Source organism: Bubalus kerabau, chromosome 18, assembly GCF_029407905.1.
Source record: "Bubalus kerabau isolate K-KA32 ecotype Philippines breed swamp buffalo chromosome 18, PCC_UOA_SB_1v2, whole genome shotgun sequence".
Classification (NCBI taxonomy): Eukaryota; Metazoa; Chordata; class Mammalia; order Artiodactyla; family Bovidae; genus Bubalus; species Bubalus kerabau.
The window spans coordinates 4945280-4966511 of NC_073641.1; the positions used below are offsets into that span (position 1 = coordinate 4945280).

Below are 21232 nucleotides of genomic sequence, written 5' to 3' on the forward strand. Positions count from 1 at the left end.
TGTCCATTGAATTCTCCAGGCAAGAATACTGGACTGGGTTGCCCATTCCCTTCTCCAGGGGGTCTTCCCGTTCCAGGGATCAAATGCTGGTCTCCTGTGTTGCAGGTGGATTCGTTACTGTCTGCTCCACCAGGGAAGTCTATAAGGTGCTTATGAGGATTCAGTTACATGGTGCATGGAAAGGCCTTAGATAAGTTAACTACTGTGCTTACTGTTATGAAGAAATTGGAGCTCATAGAGGTTAAAGATTTGCCAAATAATACATAGTTAGCAAATAGTCAAATGGGAATTTCATTCCAAGTCTGTGTAACTTCAGACAGTAGTCTTTCCATATTCCTTTCTGCTACTTGGGAGTTGCCACATGAAGATTGTACCTAGGGTATTTTTGATGAAGTGCTGTTCTTTAAAGTATGGTGATTTTTATCCTAAAATGTAAAGGAAATGAAGGCTCAATAGAAAAATGACCTTCAACTTTGTTACCAGTGACTTTGACCCAGGCACTTTATTACACAGAGTAGCAGAAAAATCTTTTTCAGCTTTCACTGATTCCACATGCCGGCCCCGATCAGCCAAGCTGATTTTGTCTGTCTTCGTCTTGTGTAATGTTTTATTACTCATGCTTTTACCTCTGGAGATTCTGATATGCTCATTGAAGGGAGATCCTATGGCTGCCATCCAGGAGTCTGGAAGGTGAAGTGGGGGGAAATGGCTAGAAGGGTGCAGAAGAGCCAGCATTACTTATTTTCTGGTGAAGCCAAGGTGAAGGAAGGGAAAACCTATGGAGGAAAGAGACCAGAACACTCTGGGATCCCTCCTGCCCCATCCTCACTGGGTTTCTCCTCTGCTCACCTGCCGCGGGCAGTGTTTGTGCCGTTGGTGATTGAGGCAGTGCAGAGGGGGAAGGACTCATTTCCAAATGCGCCTGATTTGTTACCTATTTTGTGGAATACCTCCACCTCGCTGCTCAATGAGACTGGCAGAAAAATAATACTTTCGATATGCTGTTTTATTTATCTACATTCTGTCATGATATACTTTGATGTAAGTTTTTAATTTTGCTTCAGCTCTCAGCTGCTCTTGCCGTTACAGCTCAGGGTCAGCAATGAGGTTAGCCACAGTAGCACAAAACAATTTCCTGTTTGTGCAGCCCAGGTAACATTTGGATGAGGATTAGATTTTACCACATTTTCTACTAGCCCAAGCCTATTATTTCTAATGAGTTTTAAATTGCTTCAAGAACATGTATTTCAAAATTTAGTGCTATGATCCATTCAGCCCGAGCAACTTAATAAAAGAAATTTCTTTCTTAAATTTTTGGTTAAAATGTTGCATGCGGTGTAATAAATGTTATTACTTTGGAAACCTACTTCTCCGTTTTAAGAACTGGGTGTTTTTTATGCTCAATTTCCATTTGTCCGATCTTTTCTTCCCTTTGCCTCTGGGTAATGGTATCTTTAGTGACATCTATTGGTTGAAGAGTACACAGAAGGGAAAAATAGTGATTGTCTTTATAAGACTGGCAAGAATGAAACTGCTCTTATTCTTTCCTTGCTGCTGCTGCTGCTGCTAAATCGCTTCAGTCGTGTCCGACTCTGTGTGACCCCACAGACGGCAGCCCACCAGGCTCCCCCGTCCCTGGGATTCTCCAGGCAAGAACACTGGAGTGGGTTGCCATTTCCTTCTCCAATTCATGAAAGTGAAAAGTGAAGTTGCTCAGTTGTGTCCGACTCTTCTCGACCCCATGGACTGCAGCCTACCAGGCTCCTCCGCCCATGGGATTTTTCCAGGCAAGAGTACTGGAGTGGGTTGCCATTGCTTTCTCCATTCCTTCCTTAAGTACCTGATTTAAGAAAGCTCAATGTGTAAAAAATCTAAACAAAAAATGGATAGAACAGCTATAATTATTCACTATACCTAAGAATTTACATCAGGGTTCTTTGAGCAATATATGTTGCAGGTACATTTAAGGTATGACTTAATACTATGCTTAAATTGAATTTGCAAAGTGATATACAAGCCACTGTCATTTGCTGTGACCTAGAAAACAGACCAGTGGTTTTCCAACTGGGTTCTTCAGAGCCCTATAGATCTATGATAATACACAGAGACCTGCAGAGGTGGAGGAGGAGAGGACTCTACTGCCACTTCAACCAGAACTGCAGCTATTTACTGTTACACTAGACTTATTTGCAATAGGGGTCACCTGCTTAAAGATACTTTTTGATAAAAAGAGCTTGAAAATTACTGGTATGTACTACTAGAAGGGTTATGACTTATATTTATGTTTGCTGCTGCTGCTAAGTCACTTCAGTTGTGTCCAACTCCGTGCGACCCCAGAGACGGCAACCCACCAGGCTCCCCCATCCCTGGGATTCTCCAGGCAAGAACACTGGAGTGGGCTGCCATTTCCTTCTCCAATGCATGAAAGTGAAAAGTGAAAGTGAAGTCGCTCAGTCGTGCCCGACTCTTCGTGACCCCGTGGACTGCAGCCTACCAGGCTCCTCCGTCCATGGGATTTGCCAGGCAAGAGTACTGGAGTGGTTTGCCATTGCCTTCTCCAATATTTATGTTTAAATGATTATAAAAATTTAGCTGAAGGATGTATTGGCCTTGAAATAATTAGAGACTTGATAAAATGTTACCAGGAAATAACAGTTCTGAAAAACAGATAATCCAGGAACATGGATATAACCTTACATTCTCTCGAATCATGGTCAGGGACATAGAACAACAGAGTAGTAGAGTAATAAGCTCACCAAAGTTTTATGAAGGAGATGGAATGATCAGTACCCTGAGGGTGCCAGGCCTTGAGGAGTACATTTCACAGTGAATCCACGTGTGTTGGACTTGGCCACTCCTGGATACAAGCAAGGAGAAGGCAATGGCAACCTACTCCAGTACTCTTGCCTGGAAAATCCCATGGACGGAGGAGCCTGGTAGGCTGCAGTCCATGGGGTCGCGAAGAGTCGTACACGACTGAGCGACTTCACTTTCACTTTTCACTTTCATGCATTGGAGAAGGAAATGGCAACCCACTCCAGTGTTCTTGCCTGAAGAATCCCAGGGACAGGGGAGCCTGGTGGGCTGCCGTCTCTGGGGTCGCACAGAGTTGGACTGAAGCGACTTAGCAGCAGCAGCAGCAGCAGCAGAGCACACAAGCAAAAAATGCTAAGCAAGTTGTTAAATAAGTAAGGGTGCTCTCCAAACAAGTGCTTAGAGTTCAATAGATCTTTCAGCCATGCTGCTAATGTTTATCAAGCGTTTACTATATGTTTGATATTGTGAGAATTAGAGAGGAAGAGATACACAAAAAAGACTCTTACTGATTCTTCTCCTAGTTGAGTCCAACAGTGGATTCAGTCAAGTCCATAAAGGATTATAACGGACTGTGCTCACTTTCATGCTTAAGAAGCATACAGAGTGCTGTGGGAGCCCAGAAGTTTCTAACTCAAACTGAGGGGCCAGACAAGGAAATAGGAATAGTGCCCAGAAGTTTGAGGAGGGCATTTCAAGCAGGTGATAGCTTTTATAAACGCATATAAATATAAAATATTAAAATAGTCTCTTACTAAAATGAAGGATCTCAGAATTGCTGTATGAAGTAGAAAGTGAAAATTCCTGATTATCTTATCACTCAAAATCTTTTAACAATTTAGTGTGCGGTCTTTCATACTTTTTTATGTGTACATATACATGTATTATTCCAGAAGTGCTATTATAGTATACTTGCTAATCTGTAATTTGCTATTTTTTACTTATATGATGGCCATTACTTCATACTAACATATATATAAAATCTACCATATCTCTTTTTTCCTTCAGTTTTCCATTATTTTTTCTGCCTTATCTTTTAAAATAGCTGCAAAGTATTCCATCTTATGGTCATACTATAATTTATTTAACTACTCACCTTTTGGTAAATGTAATTTTTATAAACATGCAATCTTTCACTATCATGCACTGTTTGAGCAAGCAACTGTGTACCTTCAGCTTCGTGAGCAGCACTATTCAGTAAGTATATGTATTGAGAGTAGCAGGTATGGTTGAGACTCTGGATATATCAGTGAGCAAAACTGAAAAAAAAAAATATTTAGTATGTCAGAAAGTAGTAAGTGCTATGGAAAAAAAAAAAAAAGAAGCAGCAAAGAAAGTGTTAGAAGTGCTAGGGATTGGGAAACATGTTGCAGTATTAAGTACAGTGATCAAAATAGGCATCATTTGAAAAAATGACATTTGAGCCAAGACTTGCAGTCAGTGAGGGGGTTAATTATGCAGATATCTCAGGGAAGAGTGTTCTAGGCTGAAGGAACACCAAGTTTTAGGGTCCTGAGGCAGAAGTGTATCTGGTATGTCTGAATAACAGTAAGAATATCGGTAGCTGGAACAGAGTGAACAAGACAGAGTAATAACAAAAGCAATGTCATGTAATGCCATATCCTGTAGACATTATCAGGACTTTAAATCCAAGTGAAAGAGAAGGACTTTAGAATGTTTTGAGCAGAGGGCTGACATGATTTTATATTAGCTTTGACCACCGTGATAGCAGTGGGAGTAGCGAAAAGTGGTTGGATTCTGTATATATCTGAAAGTAAAACCAAATTTCTTGATGGATTGGATATTTTTGTCATAATATGTTTATGACAAGGGATTTTGTCATAAACAACTGGAAGGATGAAGTTACCATTAACTGAGAGAGTAAAGGCTGAAACTGGGTACAAGGGGGAAATCAGAAGTTCCCTTTTGACTTCATTGAGCTTGAAATGTTGATTTAGACATTCAGGTGGAAGTGTTGAATACAGAGTCGGATATACAAGTCTGAGGTTCAGAAGAGGTCTGGTCTAGAAAAACAAATATGGGAGCCATTAACTCTTTAGGTGGTATTTAAAGCTACAGAACAAGAGAGGTTCGCCAGGGTATGGGGTGTGGATTTAAATATAAAAGATTTAGGTTTAAGTTTTAGAGTATTCTGTGTTAGGAGGAAAAGGAGAAGAGGAGGAACCAGCAAAGGAGAGAATGAGCAGGTACTGAAGTAAGAGAATAATCAGGAGAGAGTGTGTCTAGTCAGCTGTGTCAAAAGCTGCCAGTGAATCGAAGAAGGTGAGGACTAAGAGTTGACCATTACATTTAGGGAAAAGGTTATTAGGAACCTTGAAAAGAGCACTTTTAGCGGAGTAGGTGTAAAAGAGGAAAACTGAAGACACAGTTCTTTTAAGAAGATAACAATTCTTTTAAGGAGTTTCATTAACAAAAGGAAGTAATATCAAGCAGGGAATTAGGGCCAAGAGAAGGTTTTGTTTCAAAAAAGAAAGACTGCATAGGAGAGAAAGGGGGAATTGCTGTGCTTTGTTCTTAAGCCCATAAAAGGAGAGGGGAGCTAGTTCAACAGATTGAGAAGCTGGCTTTCACAGAGACTGTGCATAAGTGCAAATGCTAGGAGATGGTGAGATATGGTAGTGAACATTCGTTTTGGAATGTATTCCCAAAAGTGGATTTACACAGTTTTAATAAATTTAACCAAATTGCCCTCTACAAATGGTTATACTAATTCACATTCCCAACAATTTTCTTAATTTCCCACATGCTTATCAATGCTGCATTGTTTTAATCTTTTTCAACCTGAAAGGGAAATATTATATTCCTTTCCATATCCACAGCTTCGTTTCTGTCTCAAACCACTTACATCCAGGGGGTTTGGCTGGTTTGCAGAGACAGAGTGGGTTGAGCAACCTGAAATAATGTCAGCAAGCTTGCTCCCATAACTGTTCTGATGCTAAATGAAGACATTCAACCTATAGAGCTGTCAGCTAAGTATCAAATTAACTTTAAAATTTTAGAGATTAAAAGGGAAAAATAAAAAGTAAATCAATGTAACAGATTGCTTTATAAACCAGGAAGTAACATTGTTCATACTGTTAGTTCTTCCTGGTATAAGATACAACTACCATATATCTTAGCCCTTGCACCTTTTTTTTAAAACTATTATTGGGACTTCCCTAGTAGTCCAGTGGTTAAGAATCTGCCTTCCAACACAGGGGATGCAGATTTGATCTCCGATTGGGGAACTAAGATCCCACATGCCACAGGGCAACTAAGCCCATATGCCTCTACCACTGAGCCCACACCACAACTACTGAGCCCGCACCGCAACTAGAGAGCCCACACATCAACTAGAGAGCCCGCACCACAACTCCTGAGCCCGCACCACAACTCCTGAGCCCGCACCGTGACTCCTGAGCCCGCACCGCAACTCCGGAGCCCACACATCAACTAGAGAGCCCACGCCACAACTACTGATCCCGCACCACAACTCCTGAGCCCACACCACAACTAGAGAGCCCACGCCACAACTCCTGAGCCCACACCACAACTAGAGAGCCTGCGCCACAACTCCTGAGCCCGCACCACAACTCCTGAGCCTGCATCGCAACTAGAGAGCCCCCACCACAGCTCCTGAGCCTGCACCGCAACTACAGAGCCCGCACCGCAGCTCCTGAGCCTGCACCGCAACTAGAGAGCCCGCACCCCAACTAGAGAGCCCGCACCGCAACTCCTGAGCTCGCACCGCAACTCCTGAGCTCGCACCACAACTCCTGAGCTCGCACCGCAACTCCTGAGCTCACACCGCAACTCCTGAGCTCGCACCACAACTCCTGAGCCTGCGCTGCTACTATTGAGCCTGCAAGCCGTAACTAGAGAGAAGCCTGATGACACAATGAAGAGCTGCCGTGCGTGTCCCACAGCCAAGACCTGATGCAGTCAAATGAATAGTGTTTTACAATGTGTTCTTCTGAGGGCACAGAGAAATGGTAGAGTGTGGGCCAAAGATCCACACTGTGATACCCTACAGCCAGTTCTCTTTTGAAGGAATAGAGGGAACGTGGTCAAATACATAGCATTGTCCTTACTTTGAATTATGTATTAGAAGAAAGTGACATTATTCTACACCAGACACACTCAGCTTTACTGCCTCCTCTTTTTCAGGCCTTAGCTCCCCATGTCTGACCTAATAGGCTAGTAGACTGGAGAGAGAAAAGAGCCCTTACTACTGTGTATGGCCATAGTTTACACGAGCACTGTGCCGGTTACTGGGGTAAGCACTTCATATGTGCTGTCTCCTTCACGCCACATAAGAGCCTTGTGAGTTATAAGTGCTGTTATTGTAACTGCGCCCAGTTACGACGGATATGGTCAGTGGGAAACAGTTAAAGATTTCCCTTTTGATTCTAAACTTTGGAAGTCTCTAATTTCATTACAGAAAGTGTATCATTTCTTTTTTACAAGTGGCGACTGTTACTGGCTTCAGTGGCTGCCTTCGTCACCCAGCAGTCCATCCGTGCAATAAAGACCTCCCTCTTAGAAAGGAAGGAGATGGGACTTTATAGGGGTGGGGTGGAATAGGGAAGGCAAAGAGGTTTGTCATACCTATAGAGGAACATTAAAACAAAATCTGAACGTGATCACTTTTGTTTAGAGCAGTGTGAGTCTAACTGCTAGATTTTAAGCTTTTTGAGGGCATGGACTCCAATTTCAGTAAGGATTGTTGAATAATATAAACTGAATAATGCTGATGGGGTGAATAAATGATGTGGACATGCCTTCTCTTCCATAGTCATTTATAGCCACCATGGAATGCAGAACCACTGGAGCATGATGAAATATAGTTTCCTCTTTCAAAAGTATTACTCATTCTACTTTTTCAAGGTCATAATGGTATGCTAGTTACTGTTTTAATTCACACAGGTGTGTCTGAAATAGTCCAAAAGACATGTATGCCAGATTGCAACTTTAATACAAGATAAAAGTTGTGATTCTAAATAACTAATCCTTCTTGATTATAGGTTATCCAGTCTTTTAGAATCAAAAATTTTCTCCCAACACAGTTCTTAGTCTGCCTATTCCATCTTGTGCTGAAGAAAATAGGATCTTTACTTTCCCCATAAGGACCTCAGCATAGGAAGTCCCCAGAAGAAGACCTGCTTCTCTCTGTTTGGCCCTAGCCTCCTTAACTCGAAATGTGTAAACCGCCACCACTACCACCAGATTACCCAGCTCTTTCCATCACATGCAAGCAGTGCTTTTCTTTCCTGGGAAACGGAAGGGGACAGGGAATGTGTATCTTGATTTAGATTGAATTGGAGGCGAAGGTAGTAAACCAGTGGTTGAGAACTGCCCTCTCCTGCAGCTCCCTGCTTTTAAAGGCCTTCATGCCCATGCACATAATCTCTGCAATACTCTTCTCTCCCTCAAGTCCATCTGAGAGGTTGTGATTGGTCATTGAGAAGCAACCTGTTCTGTGAAGCCTTACCCACCCTGCTGTCCTGTCCAAGCAAAGCCAGTCTCTTCCTTTCCCATAAAATCTTGACATATGTCTCTGATAGTGTTTGTCACATTATATGAAATTATTTGTTTACAAATCTATTCTCCCACCAGTAGCTATTAAGGAAATACTATCATATTGAGTTAAAACTTACCATATCTTTCTAAGAGAACTTAGGATGAGATCATGAGAGAGGGTACAGAATGTGGTATGGAGTAAATTCCAAGATATGCTTCAGCCAACACAGTGGTGGTGTCATTCAAATGTATAAATTATAAGCAAAGCCACTGGACTTCTAAGGATTCATAGAAAGAAAAAGGAAAAAAAAGTGTATGAAACTGTTTCAGAAAGGCCAGATAAAGGGCAGGAAACCTTCACCTTGGCCTGGTCCTGTTTCTTACTCTGCTAGAATGATTGATCCTTCTTAACCTCTTAGTAAGCATATAGTTTTCATAATATTCGTATTAGTCGAGATTCAAACAGGGAAAAGCAGACACTGTGACACTGATGGAATAGGGAGTTTATTTTAGGAATTAGACGTTGTACTATCTTGGGCAAAGATGGCAAAATGGACCTCCAAGGGGGGAGTTGGAAGTTCAGGAGAAAAATCACTAATCAGGCCTCCTGAAATAATGGCATGATGGACAAGTTGGACCTGGCAAGGATATCTAAAAGCTGGAGACACCCAGCTGCTAGGGTGAGACCCTGAAAGACAGTGGAGTGAGGGGGACTGGTATAGTGGTATGGACGCAATGGAAGGCTGTGGCCTCTGTGTGGCTGCCGCTCTGCACGTTTGCTGCCAAGCCCTTGGTAGGCTTGGGGTCATTGGTCAGCAGGGCTTGCAGTTCTTCACACAGAGCAGGGAAAAGCAAGGACAAACTCAAACCCAAAGGTATTTCTACATCTTTTCCTCACAGCCTCTAATCACAACAACCTTCAGAAAGTCCTAGCTGCTACTTCACTTTCATCTTCCAAATCTCATATAGATTTCTCTTTTGCTCAATTCTAGGCCACAACTGTACAAGGAAATGAGTTCTGGGAAACTTAATTCTTATTTAGCCCAATAGACACAGTACAGAACCACAACAGTATGCCTCTAAATTTTGTAAATTGAATTTAGTTTCAATTTTAGAAGTGTTACTTACTTGAACAGGAAAAAGCAGAGCTAAGAAACATATATGACTTTATAATTTTTTACAAAGCATTCTTGGATATTGTCTAGTAATATGCCTTACTAGCGCACATTTCAGAAAGAAATTGTTGGTTGTAAATGCTAACTAGAAAAAAACTGTAAGGTGATTATATAAACATTACTTTGTTTTTGATGGTCAAACATAGAATTTGAGTACAGTTTTTAAATGACCACCTCTTTAGGGCTTCTGAAAAAGGATCTAAGGAGAAAAGGGAAGTAACATTTATTGTGTACTATGCCAAGAACTTGTGTGTCTTATTTCATTTACTTCATGTACCAAACCTGTGATCCTCCAAAAAGTGAAGTAGCTCAATATCAAGTTCATGTGAAAATGAGAAAATTCACCCCACAATTTAGAGTAACTTATGTATCTAAGTTATCTTTTCTTGACTTAGTTGGTTATTTATTCCTACTTTTTTCACTTCTTATTGAAGAAGAGATAATGTAAATATTAAAGTATATAAACTAATCTTTAGTACAACTCAATGAGTTTTCATGTATCTACATATATATTCGTGTAATCACCATCCAGACAAAAATATCAAATCTCCAGTACCTTTGTTTGATTTTCACTGGGCCATTTGTACTTCCCATATAAACTGCCTTATGTATTTATATTTTTCATTATATGATGGTGTGAATCTTGGAACAACAGTAGGGGAAAATGAACAATAGCAGTAAAGTGAAAACGTTGATTATGTGCCTCATAACTGCTTTGAATTACATCTACTTATGTCACTTTCTCATTCTGCTTTTACCCTGAAACAGGTAATCAGATCCTGTCCCTTGGGAGCCTCTCAAAAGATCAGATTTATCCAATGAAACTCAAGGGCATCTCCATCTGCTATTCAGCTCTCAAATCTGCCTTGTGTGGAAATTATGTCAGCTTTGGCGTCTTCAAGTTGTATGGGGACAACCACTTTGACAATGTACTCCAAGCCTTTGTCAAAATGCTGCTGTCGGTGTCCCACAGCGACTTGCTCGTAAGCAATCCTGTATCGTGGGAGTCTTTGTATGAAATGTGAAGTCACACCACCACAGGCTTAGAATTGTTACAATGAAGCCCGAGAAGTTAGAACAGCACTAGATCATTTTATGTTTTAGGACAGCATTTAATTTAGCTTACAGAATTAGAACAACTTTAGTGGCTGTCTTTATATAATTAAATGTGTAGCTTTGAAAACTGCATCTTCTGACAAATTGGTCATCCAGAGTGTTCCGAGTTCTGTGTCTACAGAAAGTGTAATTAGCAATTTCAACTAACTGCTTACAACTGTGCTCACAATTCAGAAAAGGTCTGTGTTTCCTGGGGCAGAAATGCAGGATGACTTCAGGATCTTCTCCTTTCTTCAGTTCTACTCTGTCTGCTTCCCATGCTGTTTGGCTTTCCTTTCCCTTAACATTCTGATATGGTGGACAGAGTGCTGAACTAGAAGTTGAGCAACCTGGTATATAGTCTCAACTCTGCCACTCACTGGCCATTTACCTTGAATAAATCACCTTCTCTATTTCTCCAGGCTTCAATTTCCTCACCTCTAAAACGAGTAAATTAAACAAAGTGATCTCTAGGTCCCTTTTCTACCCTACTGTCTAGTTTTAGTGATTTATGTCAGTAGTTTTCAAACTTTGAAGCCCATCAGAATCACCTGGGGTGCTTGCTGGAATTCAAATTTCCAGGCTCCTCCACTGAGCTGTGTCGTTATCAGACTTTTTTTTTTTTAAATCTCTCTGCCTGATTACACAAAAGCTAATATATGCCCAGCGTGGTTGCAGTAATTGCTTCAGTAACACAGCCAAACTTATGCTCAGGCTTTCCCACCTGCCCAAGACTACAAGATCCAGGGGCCTGCATTAGTCAGCCTGTACGAGAAATGCTTCTTGACATTCTAATGGACTAGTGGTACCCTCTTCCACCTTTCTAAGCTAGTCTTCATAAAACCACCTCTTGGGAATTCCCTAGCAGTTCAGTGGTTAAGACTCTGCAGTTTTACTGCCAAGGACCCAGGTTCAGTCCCTAGTCAGGGAACTAAGATCCTGTAAGCAACACAGCATGGCCCAAAAAACCCAAAAACCAAACAAAAAAATACATCTTGAGCCAAAGGTGTCCAGCCTTTTTGCAGTAGAATGGAATGCTCATTGAAGGCTGCCTGTCAACAGAAATTGTGGAGTAGAGACTTGAGTCAGATCAGCCATGTGCTACAGCCTCATTGAGGGAACTCTTCATTTAGCACTTGAAGCCCACCAAAAAAAAAAAAGAAACAAACAAACCTGATATGGCTCCAGGATTTTCTCTGATCTTTTTTCTAGTAGACAACCAAACCTTTACCTCAGTAATTTCAAAATTGAGGATGCAGAAGACTCCCTTAGAAGATACTTCTAAAATGCCCTTTTCAGGACCTCATTCCAGAGGTTTTCATTTGTTAAGTCTGAACTGGGGATCAGAAAACTGCGTTTTTAACAAGCACCCCCATGTGATTTTTATGGAGGTAGTCTTAATCTCACTTTAATAAATATTGCTATGGTTTATTTCTCTTATGAGTGTTGTGCTTCTTTGATACTGGTTTGAGTTTAATTTGAGGTTTTCCAGGTGTATTTCTCATGTACTTATCTTTTGCCTGTTGTGTATGGTAAATATTAAGCCATTTACCCAGTTATGATTTAGTTATATGGGTTGACATTGTGTGAATACAGCAGATGATGATACCAAATCCTATTATAACAGCAGATTTCTTTGTGTTAAAAAAAAAGGTTCCCTAGCCCCTGTTAAGCACTGTTCTGTGTTATATTATTCCAGCCCAGAAAAATAATTCAGTCTTCTAAACTCCGTACTACAACAGTGTTGCTTGCGCTTAACTGTTAACCATATAAGGCAAATTGAAATTACGTACTATGCTATACTGTAGCCTCAAATTAGGACTTCTAGAGATCAAGGTATTTTTATTAGAATTCCTTTAAATACTGAATTGAGAATCATTACGTCATTTGTTCCATGTTAGGTTGGTGCAAAAGAAATTGTGGTTTTGCACTGTTGAACTTTGCCATTTGCACTTTGAATTTGCCATACATTCTTAAATAAATGTGGTTATGTTATACATCGTTTTAATACACATTTATCACTTTATATTTTTTGCTAATGACTTATTGCTGTTTATTTTATATTTATTTTAGACTAGGGAAATTATATTAAAAGGCAAATTCGAGTAATTTTCTTATTTGAGTTCTAAATGTGTTGTAAAATGGCAGAGAAAGCTCGTAACATCAACAACACATTTGGCCCAGAAACTGCTAATGAACATTGCAGTCAGGCTTCCCTGGTGGCTCAGACAGTAAAGAATCCACCTGCAGTGCGGGACACCTGGGTTCAATCCCTGGATTGGGAAGATCCCCTGGAGGAGGGCATGGCAACACACTCCAGTATTCTGGCCTAGAGAATCCCCATGGACAGAGGAGCCTGACAGGCTACAATCCATGGAGTTGCACAGAGTCAGACACCACTGAGTGACTAGGCACAGCACACAGTACAATGCAGTAGTGGTTCAAGAAGTTTTGCAAAGGAGACGATGAGAGCCTTGAAAATGAGCACAGTAGCCGGCCATTGGAAGTTGACAATGACCAACGGAGAGCGGGCATTGAAACTGGTCCTCTTACAACTGCACAAGAAGTTGCTGAAGAACTCAATGTCGACCATTCTAGTCATTTGGCATTTGAAGCAAATTGGAAAGGTGAAAAAGGTTGATAAATACGTGTTTCATAAGCTAACCAAAAATTTTAAAAACTGTCGCTTTGAAGTGGCGTCTTCTCTTATTCTCCGCAACAACAACAACGAGCCATTTCTCAATCAGATTGTGACTTGTGATGAAAAGTGGATTTTATACAATTAAAGATGGCCAGCTCAGTGGTTGGACCAAGAAGAAGCTCTAAAGCACTTCCCAAAGCCAAACTTGAACCCAAAAAAAGGTCATGGTCACCGTTTGATGGTCCGCTGCTGGTCTGATCTTACTCCAGCTTTCTGAATCTCCGTGAAACCATTACATCTGAGAAGTATGCTCAGCAAATTGAAGAGATGCATCAAAAACTGCAGAGCCTGCAGCCAGCATTGATTAACAGAAAAGGCCCAATTCTTTTCTACAACAACGCCCGACTGCATATCGCACGACCGATGCTTCAAAAATGGAATGAATTGGGCTGTGAAGTTTTGCCTCGTCTGCCATATTCACCTGACCTCTCACCAGCCGACCACCACGTCTTAAAGCATATCAACTTTGTTCAGGGAATATGCTTCCACAACCAGCAGGAAGCAGAAAATGCTTTTCATGAGTTCGTCGAATCCCAAAGCATGGATTTTTATGCTGCAGGAATAAACAAACTTATTTCTCATTGGCAAAAATGTGTTGATTGTAATGGTTCCTATTTTGATTTTTAAAAATGCATTTGAGCCTAGTTTATTTTTTGTGTGTGTTCTTTTTTTTTTTTTTTAAACTTTACATAATTGTATTAGTTTTGCCAAATATCAAAATGAATCTGCCACAGATATACATGTGTTCCCCATCCTGAACCCTCCTCCCTCCTCCCTCCCCATATCATCCCTCTGGGTCATCCCAGTGCACTAGCCCCAAGCATCCAGTATCGTGCATCGAACCTGGACTGGCAACTCGTTTCATACATGATATTTTACATGTTTCAATGCCATTCTCCCAAATCTTCCCACCCTCTCCCTCTCCCACAGAGTCCATAAGACTGATCTATACATCAGTGTCTCTTTTGCTGTCTCGTACACAGGGTTATTGTTACCATCTTTCTAATGATTTATACCCAGGCTTCCTGGCTAGCTCAAATGGTGAAGAATCTACCGGCAATGCTGGAGACCTGGGTTCGATCCCTGGGTCGGGAAGATGCCCTGGAGAAGGGCATGGCAACCCACTCCAGCATTCTTGCCTGGAGAATCCCATGGACAGAGAAGCCTGGCGGACTACAGTCCACGGGATTACAAAGAGTCAGACACGATTGGGCGACTAACAGTTTCACACTTTCATTTTCGTAATTATTTAAAATTCACAGTCTGAAACTGCAATTATGTTTGCACCAACCTAATTATTTTATATATCTTTATGTTTGTGTTTATTTATATATTTATGTGTAAATAAGGTCACAATTTCCAGTCTTATACATGTCAGTTTTCACTGACTGTAGCATGTCTTTTGCTTCCCTGTGGCTTGACATTTAGTATTTCTGTTATAGCAATATCGGAAACTGAGCCAGTCGTATTATCCACTCTTGGAATGTCTCACCCAGGACCACATGAGCTTCATCACCAGCTTAGATCCTCCTGTACTCCTGTATGTCCTCACATCCATCTCAGAGGGACTCACTGCTCTTGGTGAGTATCAGAGAGAGCATTGTTTTCAGAGGAAGAACTTGGTTGTGGTCTCTTCGAGGAGGTGCTTTTGAGATGATCATCCTACAAAAGGGGGAAGACTGTTTAACCAAAGTGAAAGATCGTAACTATTACTTAAAAGACAGAAAATACCCTTTTTCATATTTTGATGTACAGTTTATTTTTAATCAGCTTTATTAAAGTACAATTTACACAATGTAAAAATTATTGATTTTAAATGAACAGTTCAGTGCATCTTGACAAATGTATATACATAGTCATGAACCACCACAGCCAAGATACAGAACGTTTTCATCATCACAAAAGCTCCCTTATGACCCCTTCTAATCAATCCCTCCCCCTAGTTCCAGACCCAAGCAACTACTGTCTACTTTCTCTCACTGTAGTTTGCCTTTTCCAGAATTTCATATAAGTGGAATCATGTAACATACAGTCCTTTGTGTCTGGCTGCTTCCGTTTAGCATAATGCCTTATTTTGCGAATCAGTTTTTATCTTTCTGTTGCTCAGTATTATTCCATGGTATACATTACCACATTTGTTAATTTGTTAATATATTTTCACCAACTGATAACATTTGGGTTCTTTCCATTATTTGGTTGTTTTGATAATGCTACTATGAACATTCATGCACAAGTCTTTCTATGGACAAATATTTCTCTTGAGTAAATACCAAAGTGAAATTTCTGGGTTGTATGCTAGATGTATATTTAACATTGTTGAAATCTACCAAACTATTCCAAAGTGACTGTACCATTTTGCTCCCTGCAGCAATGTATAAGGGCTCCAGTTGCCCTCTACCTTCCCTAACACTTGCTATTTTCAGTCTTTTGGCAGTAGGAGACAGAGGCTGCTTTGGATCTTAGACACGGCATGCAGGAGCTATCATTTTTGTGTCATGCAAGATCCTTCATTGTAGTTTCCCTGCTCAGTCTCAAGTAGTTGAGGCACTTGGGCTTAGTTGCTCCATGGCATGTAGGAACTCAGTTCCCCAACCAGGGATTGAACCCACGTTCCCTGCATTGCAAGGCAGATTCTTAACCACTGGACTGCCAAGGAAGTCCCGATTATCAATCATTTTGATGGGCATGAAGTGGACTCTCTTTGTGTTTTTATTTTGCATCTCACTGATGGATGTTAATTTGAGCATCTTTTCATGCTTATTTGCCATTTATCTGTTTTCTTGGTAAAGTAGTTGTTCCAATCTTCTACTCAGTTTTTCTGAGTTATTTTATCTTGAAAGTGTTTGTTATATATTGTGGATACAAACCTTTTCTCAAATATATGTTTTGCAAATATTTTTTCAACTTTGTCTTGTCTTTTTTATTTTCTTAACAGTATCTTCTGAAGAGTAAAAGTTTTCAATTTTGAGGAAGTCCAATTATTTTTTTCTGTTAGAGATCATGTCTTTTGTGTCCTATCCTAAGAAATCTTTGCTTATTAACCCAAGGCCATAAAGGTTTTTTTCTGTGTTTTCTTCTAAAAGTTTTATAGTTTTAGCTCTTATGTTTAGGTCTATGTTCCATCCAATTTATTTTTGTACATCATATTATAAGAGGCTTCCCTTGTGGCTCAGCTGATAAAGAATCCACCTGCAATGCAGGAGACCTGGGTTCAATCCCTGGGTTGGGAAGATCCCCTGGAAAATGGAAAGGCTACCCACTCCAGTATTCTGGCCTGGAGAATTCCATGGATTGTATTAATTCTTGCGGTCACAAAGAATTGGACACGACTGAGCAACTTTCACTCACTATTATGAGATAAAAGCTACAATTCTTTTTTTAACATGGATGTTCAATTGTTCTAGCACATTGTTGAAGAACATTCTTTATCTATTAGACTACTTTGTGCCATTTCTGTACTATCCTAATTTTATAGTAAGTCTTAAAATCAGATAGTATGGCCTTCTAATTTTTTTTTTTCATTATAAATTGTCTTGACTATTCTGGCCTTTGCCTTTTTTTTTTTTTAAATAAATATTAGAGTCAACTTGTTGATTTCTCTTGTTAGATTAAAAAATGAGCAGGAGAATTTTATTGGGTTACATTGAATCTGTAGCCCAATTTGGGGAGAACTGACATCTTAGCAATATTGAGTGTTCAGTTCCTGAAAATGGCATATCTTTCCATTTATTTGGATCTTCTTTACATTTTCTCAACAGCATTTTTGAAGTTTTGAATATTAAGTCTTATTCAACTAAGTATTTTATGTTTTTATGCTCTTGTAAATGGTATTGATTTCAATACCTGTTGTTTTTGCTACCATGTAGAATTGCAATTGATTTCTTTATGTGTTGACCATGTACTCTGTAACCTTGCTAAACTGACTTATTAATTCTGGTAGCATCTATTATGATTTCTTCATGATAGATGTGTCTTTCTACATAGTTATGTCTGCAAATAAAGATAGTTTTACCTCTTTGAATCTGTATGGCTTTTCTTCATACCTTATTACACTGGCTAGAGCCTATAGTAAAATGTTGACTGGAAGTGATGGTAGCAAACACTCTTCCCTTGTCTTCAGTGTTATGGAGAAAGATATATTATTTCACCATTCAGTATAAGATTAGCTAGCTCTAGGTTCGATTCCTGGGACAGGCAGATCCACTGGAGAAGGGATAGGCTACCCACTCCAGTATTCTTGGGCTTCCCTTGTGGCTCAGCTGGTAAAGAATTCACTTGTGGTGTGGGAGACCTGGGTTCGATTCCTGAGTTGGGACGATCCCCTGGAGAAGGAAACGGCTTCCCACTCCAGCATTCTGGCCTGGAGAATTCCATAGACTATACAGTCAATGGGGTCACAAAGAGTCAGACACGACTGAGCGACTTTCACTTCATTCACTAGGCTTTTTTTGTAGAACTTCTTTATCTTGTTAAGAAAATTTCTTTCATTTGTAGTTTTCTGAGCGTATTATCATGAATGGGTGTTGAATTTTATCACATTTTTTTTCCTGCATATACTAAGATAATCTTAGGGTTTTCTTTGTGTCTGTTAATACATTGCATGGTATTAATCATCATATTGATGGATATTTGAATGTTAAAGCAACCTTGCATTCCCCACTTGGTTACGACATATTGTCCTGCTTATAAATTAATAGATAAAACTTCCTAAAATTTAGATACATATTTTTACATCTATAATAGGTTCATGACAGCTATGATGGATTCTTCTGTAGTTCTTTGTTAATAATTTTCTGTTCTTTTTGTATCTTTGCCTTGTTTTAGTGTTGATATAGGGCTCTCAGAAATGATATTTGGCAAAACTAATACAATTATGTAAAGTTTAAAAATAAAATAAAATTTAAAAAAAATAAAATAAAATAAAGCACACACACACACAAAAAAAGAAATGAATTGAGAAATGTCCCCCTTCTCATTTTCTTAAAGAGTTTTTGTAGAATTGTTATCAGTTCTTCCTTAAATGTTTAATAGAATTCCCTACTGAAAGCACTAGGTCTAGATTTTTCTTTATTAGAAGGTTTTTACCTATAAATTAAATTTCTTTAATGGATATAGGACTATTCCAGTCTCCTATTATATCTTGAGTAGCATTTGATACCTATGTCTTTAAGGGAAATTATTCATTTCATCTAAAGTTTATCTGACATTATTGACATAAAATTGTTCATGTTACCCTCTTATTATGGCTTCCGTGGTGGCTCAGTGGTAAAGAATCCGCCTGCAATGCAGGAGACAGATCAGTCCCTGGGTGGGAAAGACCCCCTAGAGAAGGAAATGGCAACCCAATCCAGTAGTCTTGCCTGGGAAATCCCATGGACGGAGTAGTCTGTCAGGCTACTTGGGGTTGCAAGAGTAGGACATGACTTAGCAACTAAACTAAAAACAACCACCATCCTCTTGTTATACAGTTTGATTTCTGTAGGATCTCTAGTAATGTTCCCTCTTTAATCCCTGACATTGGCAATCTGTGTGTTTTTTTTCTTGGGAATACTGGCTCTAGGTTTATTAATTTTGTACAGAGAACCAGCTTTCATTTTTCACTGATTTCTCTATTGTTCTGTTTTTTATTTCATTGACTTCATGTATGATCTTTATAATTTCCTTCCTTCAGTTTATTTGCTTTTCCTTTTCTAGTTTTCTAAGTAGAAGCTTACATTGCTGATCTTAGACCTTTTTTCTTTTCTCATATACAGATCTAGTGCTTTAAGCACTGCTGTGGCTATCACTCATAAAATTTTTATTTATTTGGGGACTTTTTCTATTCAGTTAAAAGTATTTTCTAATTACCCTAGTGATTTCTTCCTTTACCAATGAGGTATTACTTAGAAGCACATTGTTTAATTTCTGATAGTTCTGTTATTAATTCTAGTTTAATTTTATTTTAGTCATAGAATACACTAAGTTGTTGTTATTGGATCTTTTTTATGGTCCAAAGTACAGTGAATGTTTCAGGAGCACTTGAAATGGGTGTGTATTCCATTGTCGTTGGGAAGCATGTTCTCTAATCGTCAGATCTAATTGCTTGATGATGCTCACATTCTCTGTATTGTTCCCGGTATTTTCTTGTCTGTTTGTCTGTTTTCTACTTGTCCTTTGAATTACCAAAAGATAAGTGCTAAAGCCGCTGACCATAATTATCCATTTGTCCATTTCTCCTTTTACTGCTGTCAGTTTTTGTATGAAGTATTTTGAAGCTCTGTTATCAAGTGTGTGTATATATATTTAGGATTGTTATGTCCCCTTGATTAATTTACCCCTTTATCCTTATGAAATGACACAGTTTATTTCTGGCAATATTCTTTCCTCAGAAATCTACTTTGTCTGGTATTACTAGCCTCTCCAGCATTCTTTTGATTAGAGTTAGCCTCTTTTTCCATCATTTCACTTTTAATCTTTCTGTGTCTCTCTGTATTTAAAGTTGGTTTCTTATCGACAGCAGATATTTTCTGTTGCTGTTGTAACACCTTTTTACAAACTTGATGACTTAAAACAACATAAATTTGCTGTTCTGTAGTTCTTTACTTCATAAATCTGGCGTGGGTCTCACCAGACTAAAATCAAAGTGTCAGCAGAGCTGTTTCCTGCCTTCTTCAGCCTCTAGAGATCGCCTGCATGCCTTGTCCTGGCTCCTGTCCTCCATCTGCAAAGCCCCCAGCACTGAATATCTGAGCATTCTCCCACAGGTGCGTCTCCAGTTGATTCTGATGTCTTCTACCTCTCTTTCACTTTCAAGGACCCTTGGAATTACCTTGGCCCTACCCATATAATCGGGAGAAGGCAATGGCACCCCACTCCAGTACTCTTGCCTGGAAAATCCCATGGATGGAGGAGCCTGGTAGGCTGCAGTCCATGGGATCGCTAAGAGTCGGACACGACTAAGCGACTTCACTTTCACTTTTCACTTTTATGCATTGGAGGAGGAAATGGCAACCCACTCCAGTTTTCTTGCCTGGAGAATCCCAGGGACGGCGGGGCCTGGTGGGCTGCTGTCTATGGGGTCGCACAGAGTCGGACACGACTGAAGTGACTTAGCAGCGGCAGCTACCCATATAATCAGGGATAATCCCCCTATTTTTAGTTGCGCTGACTAACAACCTTAACCCATCTGCAACTTTATTCTCTGCTGTGTAACCTAACACATTCACAAGTTTCAGGGATTAGGATATGGACATATTTGCCTAACATATAACATATAGTTGGGTCATATTTTTATATGAAATCTGACTATCTCTGCCTTCTATTAATAAAATGTTTCAGCCATTAACATGTAATATAACTACCAGTATATTTGAGTTTAAATCTACAATACTGCTATTTGTTTTTTCTTGCTTTGTCTCTTTTTCCTCCCTTCTTTTAGTTTGGATTAATTAAATGTTTTTTATGACTCCATTCTATATCCCCTATGAGCTTATTAGCCATACTTCTTAATTTTTAGTGGTACTCTAAGGTTTATAATCTACACCATCAAATGATGTAATCAGTTTGCATTCAAATAATTATAGTCTACCTCTATCTCTGTCTCTATTCCTTCTGGAACTCCAATTACACGTGTTATGTGTCTCTGTTACATTGTTCAAAGACTGGAGAGAACTCCTCTACAGATCTTCAGAGCTCTCTTCTCACATAGTTCCCACTCTCTGATCTCAGTCCGAGAAGTTCCAGCTGCCTCAGCCTCCCCAGATTCAACTCACTGAGACCACTTGGCTTTGTTTGGGTTCCCCTTTCCTGGCCAGCAGCCTGGAAGCTGCTTTGGGCAATAGGCTTGAGCAGTTGTGTAGGTATTGCCTCATTTGTCTCCCTCCTCTCTGGTTTAATAGTCCTATACTGCTTCTTGTGCAGTAATTGAAAAATGTTGTTTCATATATTT

At 39.7% G+C, this 21232-nt stretch overlaps 1 protein-coding gene across 5 annotated transcripts in view; it reads left to right on the forward strand.

Moving 5' to 3' along the window:
• Positions 1–21232, forward strand: part of RANBP17 (RAN binding protein 17) — a 363628-nt gene that overhangs the window by 300059 nt on the left and 42337 nt on the right. For all 5 annotated transcript variants that reach the window (XM_055555070.1, XM_055555073.1, XM_055555071.1 and 2 more), the window contains 2 exons: positions 10278–10492; positions 14748–14886. In XM_055555070.1, the coding sequence (XP_055411045.1) occupies positions 10278–10492; positions 14748–14886 (354 nt within the window). The remainder of the gene's footprint in view (positions 1–10277; positions 10493–14747; positions 14887–21232) is intronic.